This window comes from Callithrix jacchus, chromosome 5, assembly GCF_049354715.1.
Source record: "Callithrix jacchus isolate 240 chromosome 5, calJac240_pri, whole genome shotgun sequence".
Lineage (NCBI taxonomy): Eukaryota > Metazoa > Chordata > Mammalia > Primates > Cebidae > Callithrix > Callithrix jacchus.
Genome location: NC_133506.1, coordinates 41445835 through 41470092, shown reverse-complemented (window position 1 = coordinate 41470092; position 24258 = coordinate 41445835). Strand labels below are relative to the sequence as shown.

The 24258-nt window shown below is 51.0% G+C and overlaps 1 protein-coding gene across 5 annotated transcripts in view; it reads left to right on the top strand.

The window, feature by feature from the left end:
- CDH22 (cadherin 22) overlaps window positions 1–24258 on the top strand; it is a 133247-nt gene that overhangs the window by 74143 nt on the left and 34846 nt on the right. For 4 of the 5 annotated variants that reach the window (XM_035298744.3, XM_054255411.2, XM_078371789.1 and 1 more), the window contains exons 4-7: window positions 6213–6332; window positions 16819–16986; window positions 20625–20818; window positions 23236–23489. In XM_035298744.3, coding sequence (XP_035154635.1) covers window positions 6213–6332; window positions 16819–16986; window positions 20625–20818; window positions 23236–23489 — 736 coding nt within the window. The remainder of the gene's footprint in view (window positions 1–6212; window positions 6333–16818; window positions 16987–20624; window positions 20819–23235; window positions 23490–24258) is intronic. The other variant, XM_035298746.3, reaches the window with a different exon arrangement.

Here is a 24258-nt window from a genome sequence, read left to right as displayed (position 1 = left end):
GGACAGGAGGCTTCTGGTGGGGAGAAGCAGCAGACGGGAACAGAGGCCCTGGCCCTCAGAAGTTGGCCCTATGGCCCGGGTAATCTGGACAGGGAGGAATATATCCCTGTCACTCTTTGTCTTTTCCATCAACAAATCATTCAACAAACATGACACCCTCTGTATGCCAGGCCCTGTAGCCACATGGCACTGGGGTGCAAAGGTGATAAAGCTACCATCCTGCCCTCAAGGGTCTAGCACATAGTGGGTGCTCTGTAGATGTTGGAAGAATGAATGGAACTGAATCATAAGGAAAAATGTTTGCTTTCTGCCACAGGCAGAAGGATGCTATCACAGATACTTTAAATATTGCTGTCTGAAATAAAGTCACTAGACTGCGTAACAGAAGAGCTTGTTGTGGGTCTCACTTGGGGATGTAGGAGAGTGCTTTCTCTCAGGGGGACATAGTGGATCCACATACACACCACACACACACACACACACACACACACACACACACATGCACACACACACACACACACTCAGGGGTTGCCTGGATGAGCAAGTCCATAGCCAGGATCCTTAAGGAACGAAAGGGTGAGGGGAGGGTGTTTTGGGTTCTCTGGAGACTGGAGGAAGGTGCTTGCAATGCAGGAGGCCCCTCATCCCACCAGGCCAAACCTCACCTTCCTCTCCTAGTTCCTCCTCCTGCTCTGCCCCCATCTTCCTGCTCCAAATATACTTCTGTCTCTGTTCTATTTGTTCTGTCTCTGTATCTGGATTCCTCTGGTTTCCTACTTAACCTCTGTGTTTCTATTGCATTCTGTCTGTGTCTGTCCCACTTTCTGTCCCTCTAACCCTCCTTTCTCTGTCTCTTACTCACTTTCTTGCCCCCATCTCTGTTCCGCCTCCTCTGTCACTTGTCTCTGGACCTGCCTCCTCCCATGCAGCCACTTTCTTCATCTCCTGTGTGCCATTCATCTGTATTAGGCTGCCCTGGCTGGGAGGCTGGAAGCAGGGTCAAGGCCAGCCCAGCCAGCCGGCATTCTAAGTGATGATCGAAGAGGGAGTTGGGAGGAGGGCAGCGGGGGTGGATGTTGAGAGGGGGCTTGTTTCCTGTGTAATCTGAACGTTCTCAGGGACTCGACAAGTGGTTTTTAATTTTTAATAGAAAACATTCTGCACAGTGCTGGCAGCAGGGGTGGAACTCATTTTTTATAAATGTTTGAGAAGCTAAATGTGAGCCTAGGGTTTCCCCAGGCCCAGTGGGGTGGCAAAAGGAGGTAGAGAAGAGGCAGGATGATAATAATTACAAACGTCTTCATAATAATGACACTTGGTCACCTCGGCTGAGAACTCTGTTCTTTTCCAGAGTGCTTCATCTCTTTCCCTCATTAAGGTTCTCCCACACCCAGGGAGGCAGGAATGATAAAGTGTTATCTCCATTTTACAGAAGGGGAACTGAGGCACGATCAGATTGAGAAGTTTTTCCACAGCCACACAAAGCCAAGGACAGGGCTGGAATGAGAAATTATGTCTGTAATCCCTGAGCTCCACTCCATACAGCACCACCCACTCGAAGAACCAGCTGGAGCTCCTCCTGGGGGCTCTAGAACTTGAGTCTGGAGCCTCAGTTGCACCTCACAGATAGCAAGGATTAACAGATAAGAAAAGAAAGAATTCTGGCCTGGGATCCAGGACATAGATTGCAATTCTGGTTTCATGACAAACCAAGTCAGAACGACGCAGAGATGAGAAGTAGGCAAGGCCCCTCCCTCTTGATGCTGGTGTCCAGGGGTTTCCTACCCAGGGAGGCACAGCCTCAGGTGGCTCCTGATGATACAGAGAGAAGGGAAAGGAGCGAACTTCTATTAGGCACCCACAACACACTGGCTTCAGCAGCCACCTAGATCCATCATCTCTAATCCTCATAGCATCTCAGAGCTCAGAATGGGCACCCCTTAATGTTACAGGTGAGGAAACATATCAGACAGGGTAAAAAATCTGACTGAAGGCATAGAATAAGGAAGTGGTGGGACTTGAAACCAGGACTCTAAGATGCCAAAGCCCACCCAGTCTCCATGAATGTGAGGGGCATCTCCTCTCAAGAGTGTCTGATTTCTCATGCTGACCTCAGCTGGGAAGAGCTCTAATGACTTGGTGGCTGCATCATCCTACCTGCTTCCTTCTGGGTGTCAGTCTCAGAACAGGCTCAGTTAGTCCAGGAGGGCAGCATGCTGGCTAGACAGACCTGAGTTTGAATCTTTCCCTACTGCTTACTAATGATGTGTCCTTGGGGAAGTCATTGAGCTCCTCTGTGACTCAATTTCCTCATCAGTTCAGTGAGGGGTTGGGTCTAGGGCACCAGTTTTTAGACCTAGAGGCACTTTAGATTCACTCTGGAGATTGTAAAAATACCTTTGCCTGGGCTTCTCCCCAAGAGTCCTATTTAATTGGTCAGGGATGGGGCTCAGCATCAATGTTATTTAAAGCTCCCAAGAGATTCTAATGTGCTGCCAAGTTGAGAAGAGCTGGTTTCTGTGCTCTCCAAGGACAAGCCTTTCCATATCTAACATTCCACATGGATCCATGGGCCCTGAGATCCTGTTTAGCCAAGAATCAGTTGGGCAACCCTTCGTATTCCAGCCTGGACCTACGCCCCAACCACCACTTAGCAGAAGGGCTGGGCAGCAGCAGCACAGACAGCGGTCTGCTCCTGTCAACCAGTCCCAGCTCTACTTCTGGAAGTCTGGGCTTGAACCAGCTGTAGGGGAGGGAGAATCTAAACCCAGCTCCTGTCCTTCCCTTTCTCTGCACCCCTTCTCCTGTGTCTGAGTCCTCCCTCTCTCACAGACACACACCTATCTACTTCTACTCCAAGCAGCCCCTCCTTCTACCTCTAAGGCCGGATAAATGTGGGCTTTGACATCAGATCCACGTGGGTTTCAAACCTGCCTCTGAACCAGGTGAACTCGTCAAGGTACTGTCCTTGGTGCTGAGCACAGAAATCTGAGTTCTCACAATGATCCACCAGTTTGGTCGTATTCTTACCCCTGTTTCGCTAATGAGGAAATGGAAGCACAAAGAGGTTCATTACTTAACTTCACTCAGCCTCCGTTTCCTCCTCTTTAAAGTGAAAATATTAATAGAGCCTATCTGAAGGCCTTATTTGGGAAATTCTATCATATACAAAAAGGGCTTATATCATAGTCTCTAGCACAAACTTGTTATTTAATAAATGGAAGCAATCTTTATGAGTTATTGAATAATGATATATAATTCACAATGGATTTCAATGATTAATTCATGTTTGCACCCTTCACTGTGCATAGCAGCCCCCTCAGCTGTAAAATGGGAATGGTGCAGGGCTGTGCTGGAGTCAGCTTGTACCAGCTTACAAGAGCCACACGTTAATTTTTCAGGAGTTTTGTGATATCATGCTGGTAGCTTGAAATTGGGCCATGGTGGGAATATTTACACCATGGAAATCAGCAAACATTAAAAGCAGGGCACTCCTCCCCACCCCTTCACCCCTCAGAGCTGACTCACCAACAAACTACTGCATCTACATCACAGGGCTGGTGTGAAGTCTGCAGAAGAGAATGGACATGATGGTGCATTGTAAAATATAAATAAACTGCTGAACCTGTGGGACAACCCTGAGGTGGTCCCATAGTAGCTATAAGCCTGGCACCTTTTTTTCGGCCAATTCTGGTGAGCTGCTGACTTGTAAAGAAGGTGGGAGGGGGTGTGTGGCCCAAGGAAGTCATTCCCCTGGGGTCTGGGAAACCAGTGGTGAATCACTGACCCTTTACCATTCCCACGTGTCAACATTAACTGTAATGGCTGCAATAAAGAATCCTGGATTGGGGAAATGATTCCGTCATCCCCTCGGGAGTCCCTGGGATGCAGCCAGGGAGAGAGAGAGAGCTCAGTCATGTCTCTGGGGAGTCACTCAGCCCTGCATTGTGCTTTGCCCAGGGAGTGGAGGGGACATGCATGGGGAGTGACAGGGAGACCCTCTCTCATAACAATTACAACAGCCACTAGTTATTGTGCACCCACCATGAGCCTGATGCTTTATGTATCATCTCCCATTTCAGTACCTCTGTGAGGGAAGCATAATTTTGCCATTGTATACTGGCGTGCCGTGCCTCCTGAGATGACAACAACCTGCACTTACTGGGCTCTTGGCATGGGCCAGGCACTGTCCTCAGTGCTGGATGTGGAAATTGAATTCTCAAAATGATCTCAGGAGATTTGTAATACTACCACCCTCATTTCGTAAAACGAGGAGATTGAAGCACAAAGGGGTTCGTGACAGATCCAAGGTCAAACTTCTAAAAAGTGGCAGTGTCTTCACTGATTGTGACTCAGTTCACCAGGCCACTGTCCCCAAAATCACTGTGCTTGTGCTGACACTGCTTCCCAGAAGGGACTTGGCATTCCAGAGTCCTGAGTTCAAATCCCACCACTTCTTCACTCTGTGCCGTCAGTCAAATCTTTTCCTCTGTCTGACCTGAGTCCTCACCTGTAATATTAGGTGGGGGGGTCCACTTTGCATTTCTGAGATGCTATGAGGATTAGAGGTGATGGATTTAAGTGGCTGGTGAAGCCAGTGTGTCGTGAGTGCTTAGTAGGACATCATTCCTTTTCCTTCTCTCTGTACCAGCAGGAGGCATGTGGGGCTGTGTCCTCCCTAAGTAGGAGACCCCTGGGTGCCAGCATCAGGAGGGAAGAGGCTTGCTCACCCCTCTTCCCCAGCTTCTCTGGGCAACTCTGATGGTTGACATGGAGCTGGAGTGGCCAAAGAGAGAGGCGCATTGCAGGGATGGTTTAGGAGACTGTGGCTGGGAGGGGGAACCTGGAGAGGGAAATGAGAAATGCAAAAGAGTGAAAAATAAATACATGTGTCTGTCTGGAATGATCGAGGGCCCCAGGCTGGAGGTGGGAGAGGCGGGCGGCAGGCTGGGCTTAGCAGAATTGCTGCAGTAGCACTTCCAGCCTCTCACTCATTAGCCAGGCAGTGAACTGGCCTCACCTCCCAGCATGCTGCCCTGCTGGCTCAGGGAGCCCAACCCAGCCCCAGAAGGGACCTGCCTGGCCCCACCAGTAGCCACCCAGCAGAAGGCATCTCCCTGAGGTGGGGTCTCTGTCTCCTCCCATTTGGATCATATCCTGAACCCCCAAGACTCACTCTTGAGTCTTCCACCTTACCCTCTTCTTTCTGGAAAGGTTTGGATGGACTCGATGGCTTTGCTGGCCCCTCCACCTGACCCTCCCCCACCCTTGTCCCCACCCCCACCCGGTCTAGCCTCACGTCCCAAGCCCTGCTTTCGTCAAATTGAACATGATGTCAAATTAGAGCCATCTCTGGGACAGACCAAAAGAAGCTCCCAGTTTAATGAGGCAGCGTCAAAAATCAATAACTTAATTGCCGCTGTTTGATGGACTTTTATCCAATTTATACTCTCCCCAGCAGCCTACGTGCAGAGCATGAGAAGTGTGGGGGTGGGAGCGGTCTGGGCACCCAGGGGGAGGGGTGAGGAGGGCACCAGGGCCCACAGCCAATGACTTTCCAAAGGGAAGGCTGGGTGCTGCCTTCTCCTGCCAGGGCTGAAGAGACACTGGCCTCTAACCCCCAATGAATCGGGCTGTCCCTCTGGGCTATCCCCTGCCACCATGGTCAGGGGAGAGGAGGCAGACTCCCTTGAAGAATCAGTAGGAGCTGGAGTGGGTAGAATGGCACCTGGGTCGGGGGTCAGGCCCTGGTTTCCAGTCCTGGCTCCGCTGACTCTGATGACTGTAACTGGCAATAATGGTTGTTGCCGTCATTGAGAAACTGCTCTGAGCTGCTCTGTGCCGGGAGTTTAGAATTCATCCCCTCAACATAGTGAACCAAGCACTAGGATTTGCCCCACTTTGCTGAAGAGGAAACTGAGACTCAGATAGGCTGCTTTTTGTGGCCAGAGTCCTACAGCTGGGAACCACCCCAAGGAGACTTGAATCCATAACTGACTCCATAGTCTCACTTGCACCACTAGAAAGGTCTCAAAACAGGAAGAGGGTTGGGACTCAGAGTGGGGATGGGGACCATGAGGGGCTATCTTTGATGACCTCCCGTGGGTCTCCCGAGAGCCTCTTCTCCCAGCTTTCCTGGGGTAAGGTGAACTGGGGAAACAAGCTCGGCAGCCCCAGATGACTCCTGTCTCGCTTGGTCCCCCCGGGCCCAGGCACGTCGGTGATGCAGGTGATGGCCTCGGATGCGGATGATCCCACGTATGGCAGCAGTGCTCGGCTGGTGTACAGCGTGCTGGACGGCGAGCATCACTTCACTGTGGACCCCAAGACCGGTGAGGGGCGAGGCGGAGCCAGAGGCGGATCCGTGGGGTAGGGCCCACCCCAGATGTCTGCTCTCAGCTGTCTGACCCAGCAGCTCTGAGGGTAGCACAGGGGGCACTTCGTGCACATCAGGAGAGTCCCCAGCTGCGGAGAGGAGGGGCAGCCAGGCAGGAAAAGGAAGGACTGAGGAGCAGAAAAGGAATGGGGTGGGGAGGGGGTTCTTCCGAAACTGGCAGAGAAACAGGCAGGAGGCAGCCACTGTGAGTGCCCTAAAAGGACCTCGAAGGTCCGAACTAAGCGGCTTGTCCTTGAAGTTGAAGCAGGCGTGTAAGCTGTTCCGGGGTCACAAGTGTAGTTTTGGGGAGGGAGGATGGCTGGTTTTAGCAGTTTTGAGATCTCTGCCCACTTGGCAGTTGTTAAGGATCTGACGGAAAACTACAGGCATCTTTGAGGAAGGGTGTGGAAGACACAGAGACCTTTAGGCTTCTTTCTTACTTATCCCCCGACCACCACCAAACGATGGTGCAGCACACCCACCCGCTGTCCTCTACTTCACTCGCTGTGACATTAGCACCTGCCTCCTCTCTGAGAAGCCTTGGGGAGTGCTGGGAGAAGAGAATGAGCAGACTGAAGCCCAGAGAGGTAAAGTGACTCACTGGAGGTCACACAGCTGAGAGTGGCTGGTGATTCCAGCAGGGTGCTCTCACTGCTCCTGGGATCGGAGGTGCCTGGCTTGGGTGAAGGCAGGAATGAGATGTCAGAAACCCAGAATGTTTATCAAATGCCATTGTGGGGCTCACAGCCCTATGGCGCAGGGGGACAGGCAGATAGGTGGAGATTAGATGCAAGGCTTCTTGGAGGCAGTAGCTACAATCTACAAACAATAAGAAAGAATCTGTGGGGTGCGGTGGCTCACCCCTGTGATCCCAGCACTTTGGGAGGTCAAGGAGGGAGGATCACTTGAGTACAGGAGGTTGAGACTAGCCAGAGTAACATAGACAGAGCCCATCTCTACGGAAAGAAAAAATTAGCTAGGCATAGTGACAGTGCCTGTAGTCCCAGCTACTCAGGAGGCTGAGGTGAGAGGATTGCCTGAGCCCAGGAAGTTGAGGCTGCAGCGAGTTATGACAGCACTATCACACTCCAGCCTGAGGAACAGAGCAAGATCCTGTCTCAAAAAATAAAAAATAAAAAGAAGAAGGTGTTGCCAAACCAAGATTTCAAAGAAGGGCATTTCAGGTAGAGGGCATGGCTCAAGCAAAATTTGGGAGAAGTGGAACAGCCTGGGGCGTGAGAGGAATTATAAGCAGCTCAGGCTTGAGCAGTCACGTCAAGAGGGTGGCAGGGGGTGCTGGGTGAGCCAGGCTAAGGAGCTTGGATTTCATTCTAAGGGCAAAGCTGGGAAGTGGGGTTGGGGAGAGTTGATGGATTTGGGTTTGGGGTTTTTGTGTGTTCCTGTTGTCTGGGGGAGAAGGGAGAGGATTCCGATCCATGAGCACAGTTATAATTGTATTCTCTTACACAAAGTATCTTCATTATTTCTTTCTCCTCACAAAAGTAATACATTTTAGAAAATGTTCAAACATTAAGGAAATGCTAAAAAGAAAAAAAAAGAAAGAAAGTGATTCCCACTCTCCATCCTCAGTAATTGCCGCCCCAAAGGTAGCCGCTTGGTATATGTATCCTATGAGATCTTAGACTCATTCACTTGAAAATATTAAGTCATCTTTAATAGATAATACATCTCAAGGTTCAAAATTCAAAAAGTCCAAACAGGCATTTAGTGGCAATTCTTCACCCCATCCAGTCCCCCAGCCGCCCAGTCTGTATCCCCAAGGCAACCAGTGTAATTTTCTCGTGCATCTTCCAGAGCTATTCTGTACATGTACAAGAAAATAAGGTACATGTATTTGTTTTTTTACATGAATGGTAGCTATAAACATACTATACACCCGGCTTGCCTTTTTCACTTGACAATACATCTTGAAGATTATTCCATATCAGTACAAAAAGAGCTTCCTCATTCTTTTATTTAATGGGTGTTATGGATACCTAAAATTTATTTCACCAGTCCCCTACCAATGGACACTTATGCTGTTTCCAATCTTTTGCTGCAACGAACAATGCTACAGTGAATAACCTCATACATACATCATTTTGTGCTTGTATGAGTATATCTGCAGGATAATTTTCAGGAAGTGGAGAAGCGGGGTCAAAGAGCACACGTGTTCAGAATCTCGGTAGATAATGTCAAAACACACCAGATGACACTCCCGTGAGCCACGTGTGAGAGTGCCCATTTCCCCTCCTCCTCACTGACACTGCGGGTTCGTTGATGACTTCTACACAGGAAGTGACATGCTCTGGTTTTCATTTTAACAAGATCCCTTGGGCTGCTGCTACAGAGCTTGGCTCCAAGGAAGGAATTGGAGGCAGGGAGGCCCTAGAGCCTGGGGTCCCCAGGGTAGAGTCCCAAAGGGCAAAAGCCAAAAGCCTGGGCCCTTTCTTGACTTCTGAACCTGCTGGTCTAGCTGGGAGGCCAGGGATGATGAAGAATTCGTGGTGAGGGTTGACTGAGATGCCAAGAGGAGAGAATAGGGGATGGCAGTGAGACCCTGCAAAGGATAAACCTTGGGGGCCAGCACAAATTTGCAGGACTAGGTTGAGGGAAGAGTCAGAGTTTCTTTCCATGTAGTGTAGAAAGGGTTTCTTCATCTAGGCAAGGGGTACCACCAACAGAAGCAGGAGTGTAAATTAAGAAAGCTACTAGAGCAGAGGAATTCGTGAATGTGCCTTGGAATCTGATGCAGAGCTAAATAATTCAGCTTTAACCATACTGGCTTTAAGATGAGAGAAAACATCTAGGGAAACACCAGGGAAAGAAACATCTAGAACTTCCAGCAGGCCATCTGAAATACAGGTGTGGAGCTCCAAGAATGGTTGGGGCTCTTACAGCCTCGGTTTCTCCAAGTGCATAGGGGAGAGAATCACAGCCACCTCATGTGATGGTTGTGATGATTCAGTGGGACAGTTCACTCATTCATTCAGCAACTATTTATTGATTGCCTATTATGTGCCTGGCTCTGTTCTAGGCACCAGGAATGCAGCAATAGATCAATCTAAGGGTCTGAGTTCATGGCACTTTTATCGAAGTAGAGAATATAGAAGATGAGCATGTACACACATAATGTCAAGCCGTGACAAGTGTAAGAACAAAACCTAATGCAGAGGAAGGACTTAGATTAAGACATCATGGCCGGGTGCAGTGGCTCACGTCTCTAATCTCAACACTTTGGGAGGCCGAGGCAGGCAGATGACTTGAGGTCAGGAGTTTGAGACCAGCCTGGCCAACATGGTGAAACTCCGTCTCTACTAAAATACAAAAATTAGCAGGGCATGGTGGCACACGCCTGTAATCTCAGCTACTCAGGATTGAGGCAGGAGAATCACTTGAACCAAGGAGGTGGAGGTTGCAGTGAGCCAAGATCGTGCCACTGCACTCCAGCCTGAGAGACAGAGCAAGACTCTGTCTCAAAAAAAGAAGAAAGAAAGAAGACAGAGAAAAGAAGAGAGAAGAGACGAAACGAGAGAAGAAAAGAGAAAGAAATCATGACAGGCCTTTCTGGGGAAGTGACCTTGGGGCAGAGACCGAGTGCAGTGAAGGCATGAGCCATGCAGATTTCTGGGGACCACCACTGCAGGCCAAGGGAATAGCAAGTGTGTAAAGTACTCAGCCCCAGCCCTGGCACAGAAGGATGGTGATGGTGATGAAGAAGCCTTCGTACATTCCGCCTGAGGAGGTGGGTACCTTAGGGTTGATAAGACTTGGGAGACGGGGGGGAAGAAAGAACATAGAAATAAGAAAAGGGCCGGGACTGGGAGGTGGCAGAGCTGGGCAGGTGAAGGATCAGATGCCAAGACAGTGGGGAGGGCAGCCAGTTTCTAAGAAACAGCATCCCCCACTGCAGAGGGCCCAGAAGATGGTGACAAGCAGGAGGCCACAGGGCCTGGGGGAGCAGGAACAGTTCCCAAGAGGCCAGAAAGTGAGGAGCAGGCAAGGCAGGTGAAGGAGTTCAAAGGGGGGGTCCCTGCTCTAGGGTCCCTCAACTCTTCAGTCTGAAAGGGTTCTTTCTGGCACATCCCAGGAAGAACCAGGTTTTGCCTCCCCTTGCCCACAGGCCCATGGCAAGAGCTACCCTGGTGCCATTCCCAGCCCCAGCTCCATTTCCCCAGCTAGGAATATTCCGCTGATGCGGGTCTATATTTAGCAGCTGCTGCGAGGTACAGTCTGTTCTCGCTGTGCAGATAGCAGGGAGCAGAGCCGGAACGGGGCCTGGGAGGAAGGTGTGAGGGAAGGGAGGAGGCGGGGCCCTGCGAGGCCCCAATGCCAGAGGAGGAATTAACTTGTGTGTTTTAAAGGCCAGGCCTGCCAGCAGGCCCCCCGTGGGGGTAACAGGGATGGCATTTGCGGGCTAATGAGGCATCACAGGGGCTTCAGGGCCCCTTTTGCAGCATTTGGAGGGGACAGCAGTGGCAGCGGGGATAACAGCTACAACTGGGGACGATGGGTGAAGATAAGGCTGCGGGAGCCAAGGCCAGGTTATAATTACCAGCCCCCGCCCACCACCATCCCAGCAGAAATAGAAACATCCTCTGAGACTTCAAGATCTCTGCTGAAAATTCTTAACTGGGCCAGAGATGTCCATTTTACAGGGAGGAAATGAAACTAACATTTGTTGAGCACCTTCTAAGTGCCAGATCCTGGGGTCAGGATAATGAACTAGACCTGGTTTCTGCCCTCACAGAGCTTCTGCTCCAGCAGAGAAGCAAATGGATACCTACACCCAGGCTGTGAGAGGGGCAGTGGAAGGGCACTGGGAGTCAGCCAGTCAAAATGTTGTTTGGGCACTTGCTGTGTGCCAGGCCCTATAGACAAGAGATGAACAAGACCAGCATGGATCTTTGCCTCTGTGAAGCTTATTTATGGAGGTATCCAATTCAGAACTTGAGAAAAGAGATCAGCAGGGCATCTCCAAAATGTGAGGCCTGCTGCTGGAAGCTTCCTCTCATTCAGTCCTCTCAACAGCCCTACCAGGTGGGTGTCCCCATTTTACAGAAGAGGAAACAGAGGCTCAGAGAGGCCCAGGAACTTACCCATGGTCAGCTAGCATGTAAATGGTGGAAAGAAGACATGAGCCCCTATCGTTCTGGCCCCAGAGTCCTCCTTTTCACACTGCAACCTGTCTGATTCTGTGCAGCCCCAGCATCTGTCGTAGGCCCTCAGTAAGAGTCTAATGAATGAATGACTGAATGGATGAACTCAAAGAGCTGGAAGGTTTCAAGAACAACTTCATGGACTGATTTTTGAACCCCTAGATCTCCCAGAGGGCAACAGTCTCCACCATGCTTCTCCCAGCATCAAGAGAAAGAGAGCAGAGTGGAACATAGCGGATAGGAAAATATGTCATCAATTCCTCCCCGCCCTGTACATGGCCTCTTAGTCATGTGACTTCGCCACTGTTCCCTGGAAGAGGTGGAGCCTGTTTCCCCACCCCTTGAACCTGGGCTCGCCTGGGGCTACTTTGGCCAATAGAATGTGGCAGAAGTGATGTTATGCAAATTCTGACATTAGGCCTTAAGAGACCTTGCAGCTTTCACTTTTACTGTCCTGGAACATAGTCCTGAGACTGCCATGTAAGAAAGCCAGCCTACTGGAGGATGAAAGAACCAACGTGTCCCTGCCGACAGCCAAGACCAACTGCCAGACATGTAAATGAGCCATCTTGGACCTTCCAGTCAGCTGCTCCTCCATTTTAGGCTCAGCTGCGTGAGTGAGCCCAGACAAAATCAGCAGAGGAATGGCCCAGCCAACCGGGTTTCTCTATCAGTCACCTAGAGCTATGTGATACACACATACACACACACACACACAGACACACCCCAAAACATGGTGGCTTAAAGCAACAATTTATTATTTGTCACAACTTGGTGTGTCAGCTGGGCAGTTCTTTGGCAGGGGCCACTCGTGCAGCAACAGTCAGCTGTCAGGTCGCTGGGAGTGACTTCGCTGGGACAGCTGGCATGACTGGGCCTCCCTCTCCATGTGGCCTTTTATTCTGGGCTTCTTCACAGTTCGATGGTCTCAGGATTCCAAGAGGACAGGTGGCAGTACACAAGGGCTTATTAAGCCTCTACTTTTGTCACACCTGCTGATGTCCGATTGGCCAGAGTCAGTGTGGGAGTGAATGACCCAAGGGTGTGGATACTGGGAGGTGTGGTTCACTGGGCACTGTCACCATAGCAACCTACCCTATTCCCTGGATCCAAAGAACAGGGCCCAGGGGCATCGTGGCCTCTGGGGACCCACCTCACCCACACCCAGATATGGCACCTGCATCCTATACTCTACAAGGCTTCAGGACCAGTTTCTAAGTGAGAAGAGTGTTGTGTCCCCTGTTCCTCAGGAGCTGGAAGTCACAGTGACAGCAAAGAGGGCAGCCATGTGGGGCCTCTCTCACTCACAGAGGTGGAGCTGGACCCCTGCTCCAACCTCCACTCAGAACTGGGACACTGAGCCTTTGGTGCCCAAGCCCAGAGATGCAGAGCAGCCCCAGATCCTACCATGAATCCTCTACATCCACTGAGGTCCTGGATGGCAGGTGACCAGTACAAAGCTTAGCACACAGCAAGTGCTCAGCTAAAGTCATTCCCTCCCCACCTTTCTGCCTGGGATCCCCTGCTCCCTGGCCTGGCAGCTGCTGCACTCTAAGCCTATCTGCCTCCCCTCCCCACCCCCCACCATCTTTCTTCACCCTTCCTGTGTCTCCCTCTCTGTATATCTGTTGCCACTCTCTCGGTTGTTCCTTACCCATTTTTATTCCCTCCTTTCTTTCTCTTCCTCTTTATTTCTCTCCAGGTCTCTGTTTCTCTGTTACTATCTCTTTCTGAGTACCTCTGGCTTTCTCTCTGGTTTATCTACCGCCCCCCATCTTCCCTTCTCTCTTTTTCTGTCTCTTTCAATTTCCCTCTGTCTCTGTTCCCCTCCTTTCCCCTCCCTAACCTTCCTTTCTTCCCTTCCTCTCTGTCTCTTTCCTCCTGTCTCTCACCAGTTTTCTCTCTGTCTCTCTTTCCCTGGGACTCCTTTTCTTCTCTCTCCTCTTCCCTATCCATCACCTTTCCCCTCTTCCTCCCCTCTGTCTGCCTTCTGTTCTCTCTTTTCAATCCCCGAGGGTGGAGAATATGACAGATCCCACCTTCTCTGTATAGCCCCTGCTCTCCAGGGCTGCAAAGCCTCAGCATCCTGGCTATGCACTTTCTACATGTGTGACCTTCAACAAGGTACTTAGCCTCGCCATGCCTCTGTCTCCTCATCTATAAAATAGGTATCATCACAGCACAGCACCTTCCTCATATGGATATTGAGAGGATTAAATGAGACAATTCACCTGAGGTGCTTAGAACAGTGCGGGACACAGTGCAAATGCACATAATCGTTAGTTGTTTTTATTACATGTAATTCTCATGAGATGAAATCATACATGATGGTTCTCAACCAATCTTGCCCCAGGGTCCATTTGACCATGACTGGAGACATTTTTGGGACTAAGGCAAGGGTTAGTGCTACAGGCATTTAGTGGTGGGAGGCCAAGGATGCTACTAAATATCCTACAGCCTACAGGACACACACACACACACACACACACACACACACACACACACAAACTCTCTATATACAGAGAATTATCCTTCCCAAAATGTCTATAGTGCCAAGTCTGAGAAATCTTCTTGTTCAGGTCAGTATGGTGGTTGTCCCATTTTACAGATAAGGAGACTGAGGTTCAAAGAGGCAAAGAGATTTGCTCAAAGTCACATGACCAGTGAAATGGCAGATCTGGAATTTATCCCAAGGCAATCCACTGCCAAGACTCCCCTGTTGCTGGGGGGACCAGTGGTGGCAGAGACGGGGTCTGGAGGGGGCCTACACAGGAATTGCGAAGGCCACTCTGATAGAGGGTTTGTGTGACCCTTGATTAGACAGAATACCCATTTTGTATCTGCATGTGATCCCATGAAAGCAGGACCACCCCACCTCTGGCTCCCACAGGTACACACAGAAACACACACACACACACACACACACACACACACCACAGGTACACACACACCACATATCCACTCACACATATAACAGCCTCTCCTTCCGTTCTATTGCCTGTATGACAGTCTGGGGACTGCTGGGGACCATCAGGTGTCGGAGCTTGGGTTTTATGGGGCGCAGCATGGGGCTGCTGGTGCGTGACTCCACCTGGTGCACAGGCCCCGGGCACCACCTGTCACCACCTGGTGCTTGGCAGGTTGGAGTGGGTGGTGGGAGAGGCTGTGAACGCCTCATCGACTCTCCCACCCGACACTTGTCTATTCTACTGGCAGGGAGACAAGAAGCCCAGTCTTCCCCACAGCAGAATTAATCTTGTGGTCACCCCCATACCCGCTCCCCTCCCCACTTCCAATAACAGCTTGAAAGACTGTCTGCTCAGCGATTAGCTGGTGCCTGGACAGAGGATCCAGGAAAAGGAGAGGGTCAGAGCAGGCCCCTAGGGCTGGGGGATAATTTGGTTGTGGGAGGAAGATGTGAATAAGAATGTGTGACGGTAGCTATGAGTGTGCCTGTGTGTATGTGACTGTGTACGTATTCTTATGTGCATAGTCCACAAATGTGTGAACCACATTGTGTGTGTGTATACAGGGGAATGTGACAGCATAGTGAGTGTACATGAGTGTGGACGTGAGTCCAGTTCCCACCCACCAAGTTGCTGCTTCATGCCTGTTTCTGAGCTGTATGTTACTGACACAGGCCTGGTTCATGCAGAGAATGTCAAGTGGGGAAACTGAGGCCCCAAAAGTGGGACTGGTTGCCCAGGGGAGTCACACGGTGGCAGGTTCTAGCTTGCAGTCCTCTCTTTAGTAAACCAATAGTCCGCTCTGTTGCTTTTTTGTTGTGTCTGCATGTGAGAGAATGCATGTGCAATGTCTGTGAGCAAGTGTGTCTGAAAGTGTATGTACGTACCTGAGGCTGGGCGCAGTGGCTCACGCCTGTAATATCAGCACTTTGGGAGGCCGAGGCAGACAGATGACTTGAGGCCAGGAGTTCAAGACCTGCTTGGCCAACACAGCAAAACCCGTCTCTACTGAAAATACAAAACTTAACCGAGCGTGGTGGTGCAAGCCTGTAGTCCGGCTACTCAGGAGGCTGAGGCAGGAGAGTTGCTTGAACCTGGGAGGAGGTTGCAGTGAGCTGAGATTGTGCCACTGCACTCCAGCCTGAACAACAAAGTGAGACTCTGTCTCAAAAAAAAAAGAAATAAAGTGCATGTATTTGAGTGTGTATGTGTTAGAGCGTGTATGAGAGAGTATGTGTATATGTTAGTGTGTATGTTTGTGTAGGATGTGTATTTGAGAGTGTGTGTATGTGTGTGTGTCACTGAGTGTGTATTTGAGAGTGTATCTATGTTTGTGTGTTCGTGTGTATGTATGAGTTATTTGTGAGAATGCATCTGTATGACCAAGTGTGAGTGTGTGTGTTTCTGTATGGATATGTGAGTGTATCTGAGCCCGTGTGCATTTCTGCATGAGCAGGTAAGTGTGTAGGTGATCTATATAGGCCTGTGTGTAATTCTGTGTGAGTCTGTGAGTGTATGAGTATGCGCATGTGACTGGATCCATAGGGTAGATGAGTGTGCATTTGTGAGTGTATCTATAGGGGTGTGTATGAGTTTGTAAATGTATCTGTGTGTGTATGAATGTATATGTATAAGTCTGTGTGTGTGATTCTGTGTGAGCCTGTGTGAATGTATCTGTAGGAGTGTGAGTATGTGTGTATGTATATCTGCATCTATATGAGCATGTGTGTGAGTATATCTGTGTGAGCGTGTGTATGTGAGCATGAGGAATATATCCACATGGGCATGTGTACCTGTATCTGTGTGAGCATGTGGAATATATCCGTGTGGGCATGTGTATCTGTATCTTTGTGAGCGTGTGTGTGTAAGCCTGATGAATATATCCGTGTGGGCATGTGTATCTGTATCTGTGTGAGCGTGTGGAATATATCCGTGTGGGCATGTGTATCTGTATCTGTGTGAGCGTGTGTGTGTAAGCATGATGAATATATCCGTGTGGGCATGTGTATCTGTATCTGTGTTAGCATGTGTGTGTGAGCATGAGAATATATCCATGTGGGCATGTGTATCTGTATCTGTGTTAGCATGTGTGTGTGAGCATGAGAATATATCCATGTGGGCATGTGTATCTCTATCTCTATGAGCATGTGTGAGTGTGTGGCAGCCACTGAGCCCTGTCCCACATGGTGGCCACACTGGTGTCCTTGCGTGGCCCACTCTCCTCCTGAACTTGAATTTCCCCAGGAGTCACAGGGCCGGTGGGCAGACCCACATCAGTGGTGTGGGTTGTCCTGGCCTCACAGTCCCTCATCTACAGGCGTAATCCGGACGGCTGTGCCTGACCTTGACCGCGAGAGCCAGGAGCGCTATGAGGTGGTGATCCAGGCCACAGACATGGCGGGTCAGCTGGGTGGCCTCTCGGGCTCCACTACTGTCACCATCGTGGTCACCGACGTCAACGACAACCCTCCCCGTTTCCCGCAGAGTGAGTGAGGCCTTCCCAGAGGAAGGCGCATCTATGTGTCTGTCTGTTAGCCCATCCAAGCCACCTGCCAACCCCAGCTTCCCTTTAGACTTCCCACCAAAAGAAGGGATTCCCCTGTCTGTCTGTCCGTCTACCCAAGCCACCCAGCTATCCCCAGCCCCCCTCCAATCATCTACCTACCAAGGAAGAACCCAGAGCTGTCCAATGCTCCACAGAGCCAAGTAACATGCGTTACCATCCTAGACCTCCTCTTGCTTCCTGCAGAGAGGGAGCCTCATCCATCCATCCAGCCTTCCATCCATCCTCCAACCCATCACTGGCCCCTACCCACTCCTCTAGCCACTTGTTGGACAATCCCATGCTGCTAAACTAGGCTTGCAAAGGGAAGGTACTGGGGAGAAAGGGGGCGCACAGGGGTCTAGGCAGAGGCAGCTGCAGCCCCCAGGCAGAGGGAGACCCATAGCTGTGCAGGGAAAAACTGAGATTGAGTGACAGGCACTTCCCTTCTCCTCTGAGCCCGGGGGGCAGGACTCTGCGCTTTTGAATTAGGAGGCCTTTCTACCCTCTGCCTCTATGGGCACAGCGAGGGTTGGGGAATGTCTCCAGTCCAGCCCCCCAGCTCCCTATCAGCCCAGCCAGTCCCTCTGTCCCCAGCTCAGGCTGAGAAGACAGAGAAGCCACCAAAGCTGGCAGACTAAATGCTGCAGGGAGCTGGGCTGATTCCTATCGGGTGAGTCATTACTTGAGGTCTGCTGCTCTCGCATTAGGCCCCGCCACAGGGGACTGACCCCCGAGAGATAAAGGAATCTAATCCCTTAGCTCAGAGCGCAGCATCATCGAGGCCTAGAGCCTCAGCTCAGACACAGAGCAGAGTGGGCCGAGCTCACCAACTGGCTTCCCGGCGCCAGAGAGCCTGGCACAGGAGCCAGCCCACTGCCCAATCTCCCAGTCCAGCTTCACCCACTGAAAGCAGATGCTTCAAAGCCCCATGCAGATGGGTGGCATGGGTGGGATGTGCCCCCACCCAGTCTTCTGCCCACTTGTGCCAGGCTCTGAATGAGCTCTGAGCTGGAAGGGGTGGGGCAGAGCAGGGAGGGAGAGGCCAGGGCCCCGGGAAGATTTGCTTCCTTCCTTCCTCCTTCCTTTCTTTTTCTTTCTGTCTTTCTTGCCATGAACTATAACACATGAAAAGAACATAAAACATAAATGTCCAGTTCAACAAATAATTATAAAGCGAACACTCCTGTGACCACCAGCCACTACCCCAGAAGCCCTAAGATGCCCTTTCCCGATCGTAGCCTCTTCCCCAACTCCTCCATCCAGTCACCCACCATCTGCTTTTGTGACGATCATCTTTAAGTCTGTTCATCTACGTGGGTATCACCAGACATAAGTCTAATTTCATCCATTTTTGAACCTTATATAAATGGGATGAATCATACAATACAAATTGTTTTTGTCTTGCTTTTTACCTCTCAAAATTATGTTTATGAACTTAAGTTGCTAGTAGCTATAGTTTATTCATTTTCTTTGCTGTATAGTGTTCCACAATTATCTATTCTGGTGATGGTGGACACCGGCATTATTTTCAGTTTGGGGCTATTGGGAAGGAGACTGTTTTGAACCTTGCCCCAGGTCTCCAGGTGCCCATCTACACTTGTTCTCTGTGGATATGGAGGAGTGAAATTGCTGGGTCATAGGATGTGCTCATCTTCAACTTCACCATATAAAGCCAACCTGTTTTCCCCCATGAGGAAATGCACATGTCCACTACCGCATCTTCACTGACTCTTGGTACTGTCAGATTCTTTGATTTGTGTTAATCTGGTGAGTGTCTACTGGTAACTCATGCTGGTTTTCATTCATACACTCGCTAGTCCCTCACACATTTCATTTATGCAACAGCCTGGCATTCTGCCAGGCACTGGGAATGCCTGATGAATAAGAGATGTGGTCCCTTTCTTCCAGGAGCTCATACCCAAGAGAGAGAATAAACAGAAAATGAGAGTAAAATGCAGTAATTCTAACAATAGGATAAGCTTGGGGAACAAGGGAGCACAGGAGCAGAGCCTGGAGGTCTGGGAAGGTTCCCTGGAGGGGGTAACATTCAGTGAGACTAGAAGGCAGAGTGGGAATTGGGAAGGCAAAGGCAGACAGGAGAACAGGGAGAGGGGATGCCTGGAGGTGAACAAGAGTGAGTCAGAGTTGCAGAATCACAAGAACTTCAGCAAGGCTGAGGCTAAAGATGGAGTGGGGATTTGAGGATAAGGCTGGAGAAGCCAGCAGGGGCCAGGCAGCATTTTGTAGGGCAGGCCAAGGGGCTTGCACAACTCCATCCCAAAGGCAATGGGGAGCCATGGAAGGGATTAAAGCAGGGGAGAGGCATGTTCAGCTTGTGTTTCAGAAAGTGCCCCACCCTGGCTGCTATATGAGGGTGAATTAGAGGCAGCCACTCCACACGAGTGTTACCAAGACCTGTGGAGCCTCCAAGAGATACATCCCCAGAGTCCCTGCTTCAGCTAGGCTGGCCATCACTTAGCAAGTCATCCTGACCTCGACCTCAGTTCAAGTTGGAAAGCTGCAGCCTTTATCCCATCTGATCTCTTTCCTTCTGGTTTCCCCTCTGCTCCTCCCCTCCAGCCACATAGCCATCTTGCCATTCTTCCAACATGCCAGGCACTGCACCCACCTCAGGGCCTTTGCACCTGCTTCTCCCTCTGTCTAGAATGCTCTTTCCCAAATAGCTGCTTGGCTCGCTCCCTCCCCTCCTTCTGACTTTTGCAGAAATGTCATCTACTCTGAGAGCTTTCTCCATCAGCCTATTTAAAATGGCACGACACCCTCATCAGCACTCCCCACCTTCCATGTTTTATTCCTCTCCTAAGTACCTATCACCGTTGGACATACCGTATGTTTCACTGATGTAATTGTTCAGTGTCCTTCCCTTTCTATTAAGAGGAAAGCAACATGAGAGCTGAGGTTTTGGTCCATTCTATCGGTTGCTGTAACCACAGTGCCTAGAACTGCATGATGTTTGGGGATCATAGATGCTCAATGTATATATTGAAATGAAGGAAGAACTACCATTAACATCAACAGCAAAATCTGTATGAAGCCCCACCATTTTAACACAATTTATTCTGTTTATTGAGTAGCTACCAAGTGACAGGCACTGTACTAAGCAAGTTACAGGCTCCATCATCTAAGTTAGTTGTCATAACCACACAGCTGTTGGAAAGGCACCATTGTTATTCATTTCCATTTTACAGATGAGGATGCGGAGGCTCAGGGTTATACAGCTAGGACTGACTCCAGAGCCTTAGCCTTTATCACTGTGCTCCTCTGTCCCTGTCACTGGCCAGGTAGGGAAACTGGGGCCCAAAGAACTGCAGGCATTTTCCAAAATCAACCAGTGAATAAACCCAAGGGTCAGAACTTAAAACCCTTCTCTTTGCACTGCCACCCAAACTTCTGCAGGGGACATGCCTCTCCCAGCCCCATTTCAGCCAAGCTGAGAGCCCTTTCAGGCACTGTCCTCCACAGAGGCTCACCTGGGCCCTCTTGTCCCCTCCCCCACTGCTGGCAGAGGCTGGGGTAGGGTCTGCCTCCATCCCTGCTCATGGCTGTGTCCCCTACAGAGATGTACCAGTTCAGCATCCAGGAGTCGGCCCCCATCGGAACGGCCGTGGGACGTGTGAAGGCTGAGGACTCAGACGTGGGAGAGAACACAGACATGACTTACCACCTTAAGGAGGAGAGCAGCAGCGGTGGCGATGTGTTCAAGGTCACCACAGACAGCGACACTCAGGAGGCCATCATCGTAGTGCAGAAGGTGCAGCTGACTCCAGAGGGGTGGGGGAGGCAGGCCTAAGGGATGGGAGGATCAGGGAGGCCTCTGAGCAGTCCAGTACCCCCACCTCACTCCACTCAATAGATTAGTTCTCTCTAGAGGCCCAAGACCAACCTGGAAAAACACTGATGGTCTCATTCCCATTTTGCACACCAGGCATAGAGAGGTGAAGTAACCTGTCAGAGGCTGCATAGCTGGTTGTCAGAGCTGGGATTCAATCCAGATGGGGACCCACACCCTCAAACACTCTGATATGTGCTTCACACCCTCACCAGGCTCTTCACACTCCTCATTTCCTTTAATCCTCATGTTTCCCTCTGAAGCTGAGGTCGCTACCCTCATTTTTACAAGTTAGAAAACAGAGGCTCAGAGAGGTAAAAGGGCTTGCCCAAAGTCACACCTGTAAGGCATATAGTAGAGATCTGAGCCCAGGTCTGGTGACTCCAAAGCTCTTTCCTTTCTCACAGCCTTCCTCGCCCACCGGCTGACCCAGGAACTAGAAACGAAAGCTGCAAACTCAGTGATCCGTAGGGAGGTCAAATAAAGAAGCAAAAATCCATCCTCCAGGATTTGGTCAGGAGCTTGGCAATTCGGGGCTGCAAAGGCCATTGAGACCATCCACTCCAACCCCACTCTCCCGTGGGAGGTCTAAGTCCCCTGTACTGGCCCACAGGTGGTCACAGGCTTTTGTTTGCATACCTCCAGTGACAGGACACTCACTCTCTGCCACAGTCCAGCTCTTCTTCCTCCCATTCAGCCTGCATCTGTCTCCTTAAATCTGGGCCTATCAGCCTGAGTGCTGCCTTCCAGGACCTCTAGAAACATCTGCCCCAACAGCCCTTCTTTCACTCAGCAAGCACATAATGATCTGCTCTTTACCTGGCATTGAGGGCTTGAGGATAGAGAAAATGCCCAGTTCCTTCGGCTCCTTCCCAGAGGATAATAATATAATAGCTACTACTTGTGATAAAGTGCTTGCCATGTGCCATGTGCCCTTCACCTACTTCCTGTGTATTAACTCATTTGATCCCTTCATCAACCCTCTGAGATGCTGTTATTGTTCATTTTATAGATGAGCAACTGACACCCCGAGAAATTCAGTAACTTTCACAAGGTCATGCATCAAGCCTCGTTCAGTAGGGATACAGGCCCAGGGGGTCCAGCTCTAGAATCTCCCTCCTGTAAGCACTAGTGGTTTTCAGTCTTTTGATCTCCACAGATGAGCCCATTTTACAGATGGAGAATTGGAGGCCCAGAGAAACCCAGTTTCACCCAGCAGCAGAATCCAGCTTCAAACTTAGCCTGGGGACTCCAGCACAGCATTTGCACTGGGCTGTTTAATCTCCCCCACCTGCAGCTCTCAGGCCCCCTCCCGCTGCCTGCTCCAGCAGTGGTGCCTAGGGTGTCTCTGTGGAGTCAGTGATGGCTTAGGGAGCAGATTGATGACCTGGCTCCAGAGTCCATCGCTCACTCCCAGGACAGGCCACCGCCTGCCTCCCGGCATCCTGATTTCCCAGGCAACAGGCTGGAGGCAGTACATGGCTGTTTGTACCGCTAGAGAAGTCAGGGGTGGGGGATTCTGAGAGCAATGGCGGGACCCCATACACAGGGCAGGCACCTGCCTGTGGGTCTCCTGGAAGGTCACTCTTGCCAACCAAATTGCTCCCCCACCATGCAACTGAGGTCCCTGAAGCTCCGCCATGGCTTTTTCTCTTTGCTATAGGCAGTGTCTTTAGAAGGCCGGAGCTAACACACAGCCTTGGAGCTCATTCATCAGAGGGTCACCCATTAGCACCCCCCACCCCCGATAAGAAGCACAGGCTCAGCGTGGATTTAGCCAGATCTCAGAGGAAAGCTCTAAGGCAGCTCGGCTTATCGGGCTCAACTCACATTAGTTGCTAACTCCTGCATACCAGTGAATCCTGGCTCTGCTAGTGGCTCCACTGCTTGGTGACTTGGACACGTTACTGAGCCTTTTCGTGCCTCGATTTCCCCATGTGTAAAATCATATCATAAGAACACAAGCCTCTTAGGGTTGCTGTAAAGTCGAGTTAATATAGTTAAAGCACTGGCACACAGTAGGCGCTTTGCATTCGTGAAATAAACTAATGAAATATGCCCACAGACTGTGCTGGGAGGCAGGAAGTTTGGGAGCCCAGCCTGTTAGCCTGGAGAGGCTGTGTCCCTAGGCAAGACTGTCCTCGAGGAGCCTCAGTTTCTCCAGCATAATCTACAGGGTTAGTCTGGGCCAGTTCTGCAATGCAGCCCAATCATCTCTGCTGCCCCTGCTGAGACAGCGTGTGACCTTGGGCCAGCCCCGCCTGCCTTGGCCTCCCTTGTGAAGGTTTCAGTGCCCACCAGACCCCACCCACTAACCGGCCCTCTGCTCCCTCCCCCAGCGCCTGGACTTCGAGTCCCAGCCAGTCCACACCGTGGTCCTGGAGGCCCTCAACAAGTTCGTGGACCCCCGCTTCGCCGACCTGGGCACGTTCCGCGACCAGGCAATCGTGCGCGTGGCCGTGACCGACGTGGACGAGCCCCCCGAGTTCCGGCCGCCCTCCGGCCTCCTGGAGGTGCAGGAGGACGCGCAGGTGGGCTCCCTGGTCGGCGTGGTGACGGCGCGGGACCCCGACGCCGCCAACCGGCCCGTCCGGTGAGACCCCCGCCCGGGGCCGACGCCTGCTGCCTGCTGTCCCGCCATCACCCCTGCTGACAGACTGCGGGCAGATGGGAGGAGGGCTGGGGCGGGGAAGGCCGGAGGAGGGGGCTGCGTGGGGGAGGGAGGCACAGAGAGAGGTGCACAGGGGTGGAGAGAAACAGACACGGAGCCAAAGGGCAAAGGAAGCAGATGTGAGAACAGTCAGTGAGAGAGGCAGGGGAGCCAGGGCCTGGAGGGAAAGAACCAGGAGGGACAGACAGAGCAGGGCACTGCTGGCTGCAGCCACACTAGCTCCCTGGTCTCTTGGCTGGGCCATACCTGTGCTCAGGACTCCCCCAGTCTTCTCCCTGCCCCCCTTCCCTCTCATCATCTCCCTTGGTGTTCTGCTAGGCACCTCAAACTTAAATTCAGAACTGAGTTCCTGGTCTCTCCACCAAAAGAAAAAAAACAAAAAACAAAAAACACCAGTTTGCCTGGCATCATCTCCGTCTTGGGAATGACAGCTCTATCCTTCCAGTTGTTCAGGTCAAAAATGCTGGAGACAGCCTTGCCCCTCTCATTGTCTCATGCCTCCCTTCAATCCATCAGCACATCCTACTGACTCTACCTTAAACATGGATCCAGAGTCTGACCTCTGCTGCACACCTTGGTCACAATTTTCTCTTGCCTGGAGTATTGCAGTTGCCTCCTCGCTGGTCTCTGATTCTGTCCTCACCCTTCTTTAACCTAGAATTGCAGGAGCCAGCCTGATCCTGCTCAAATG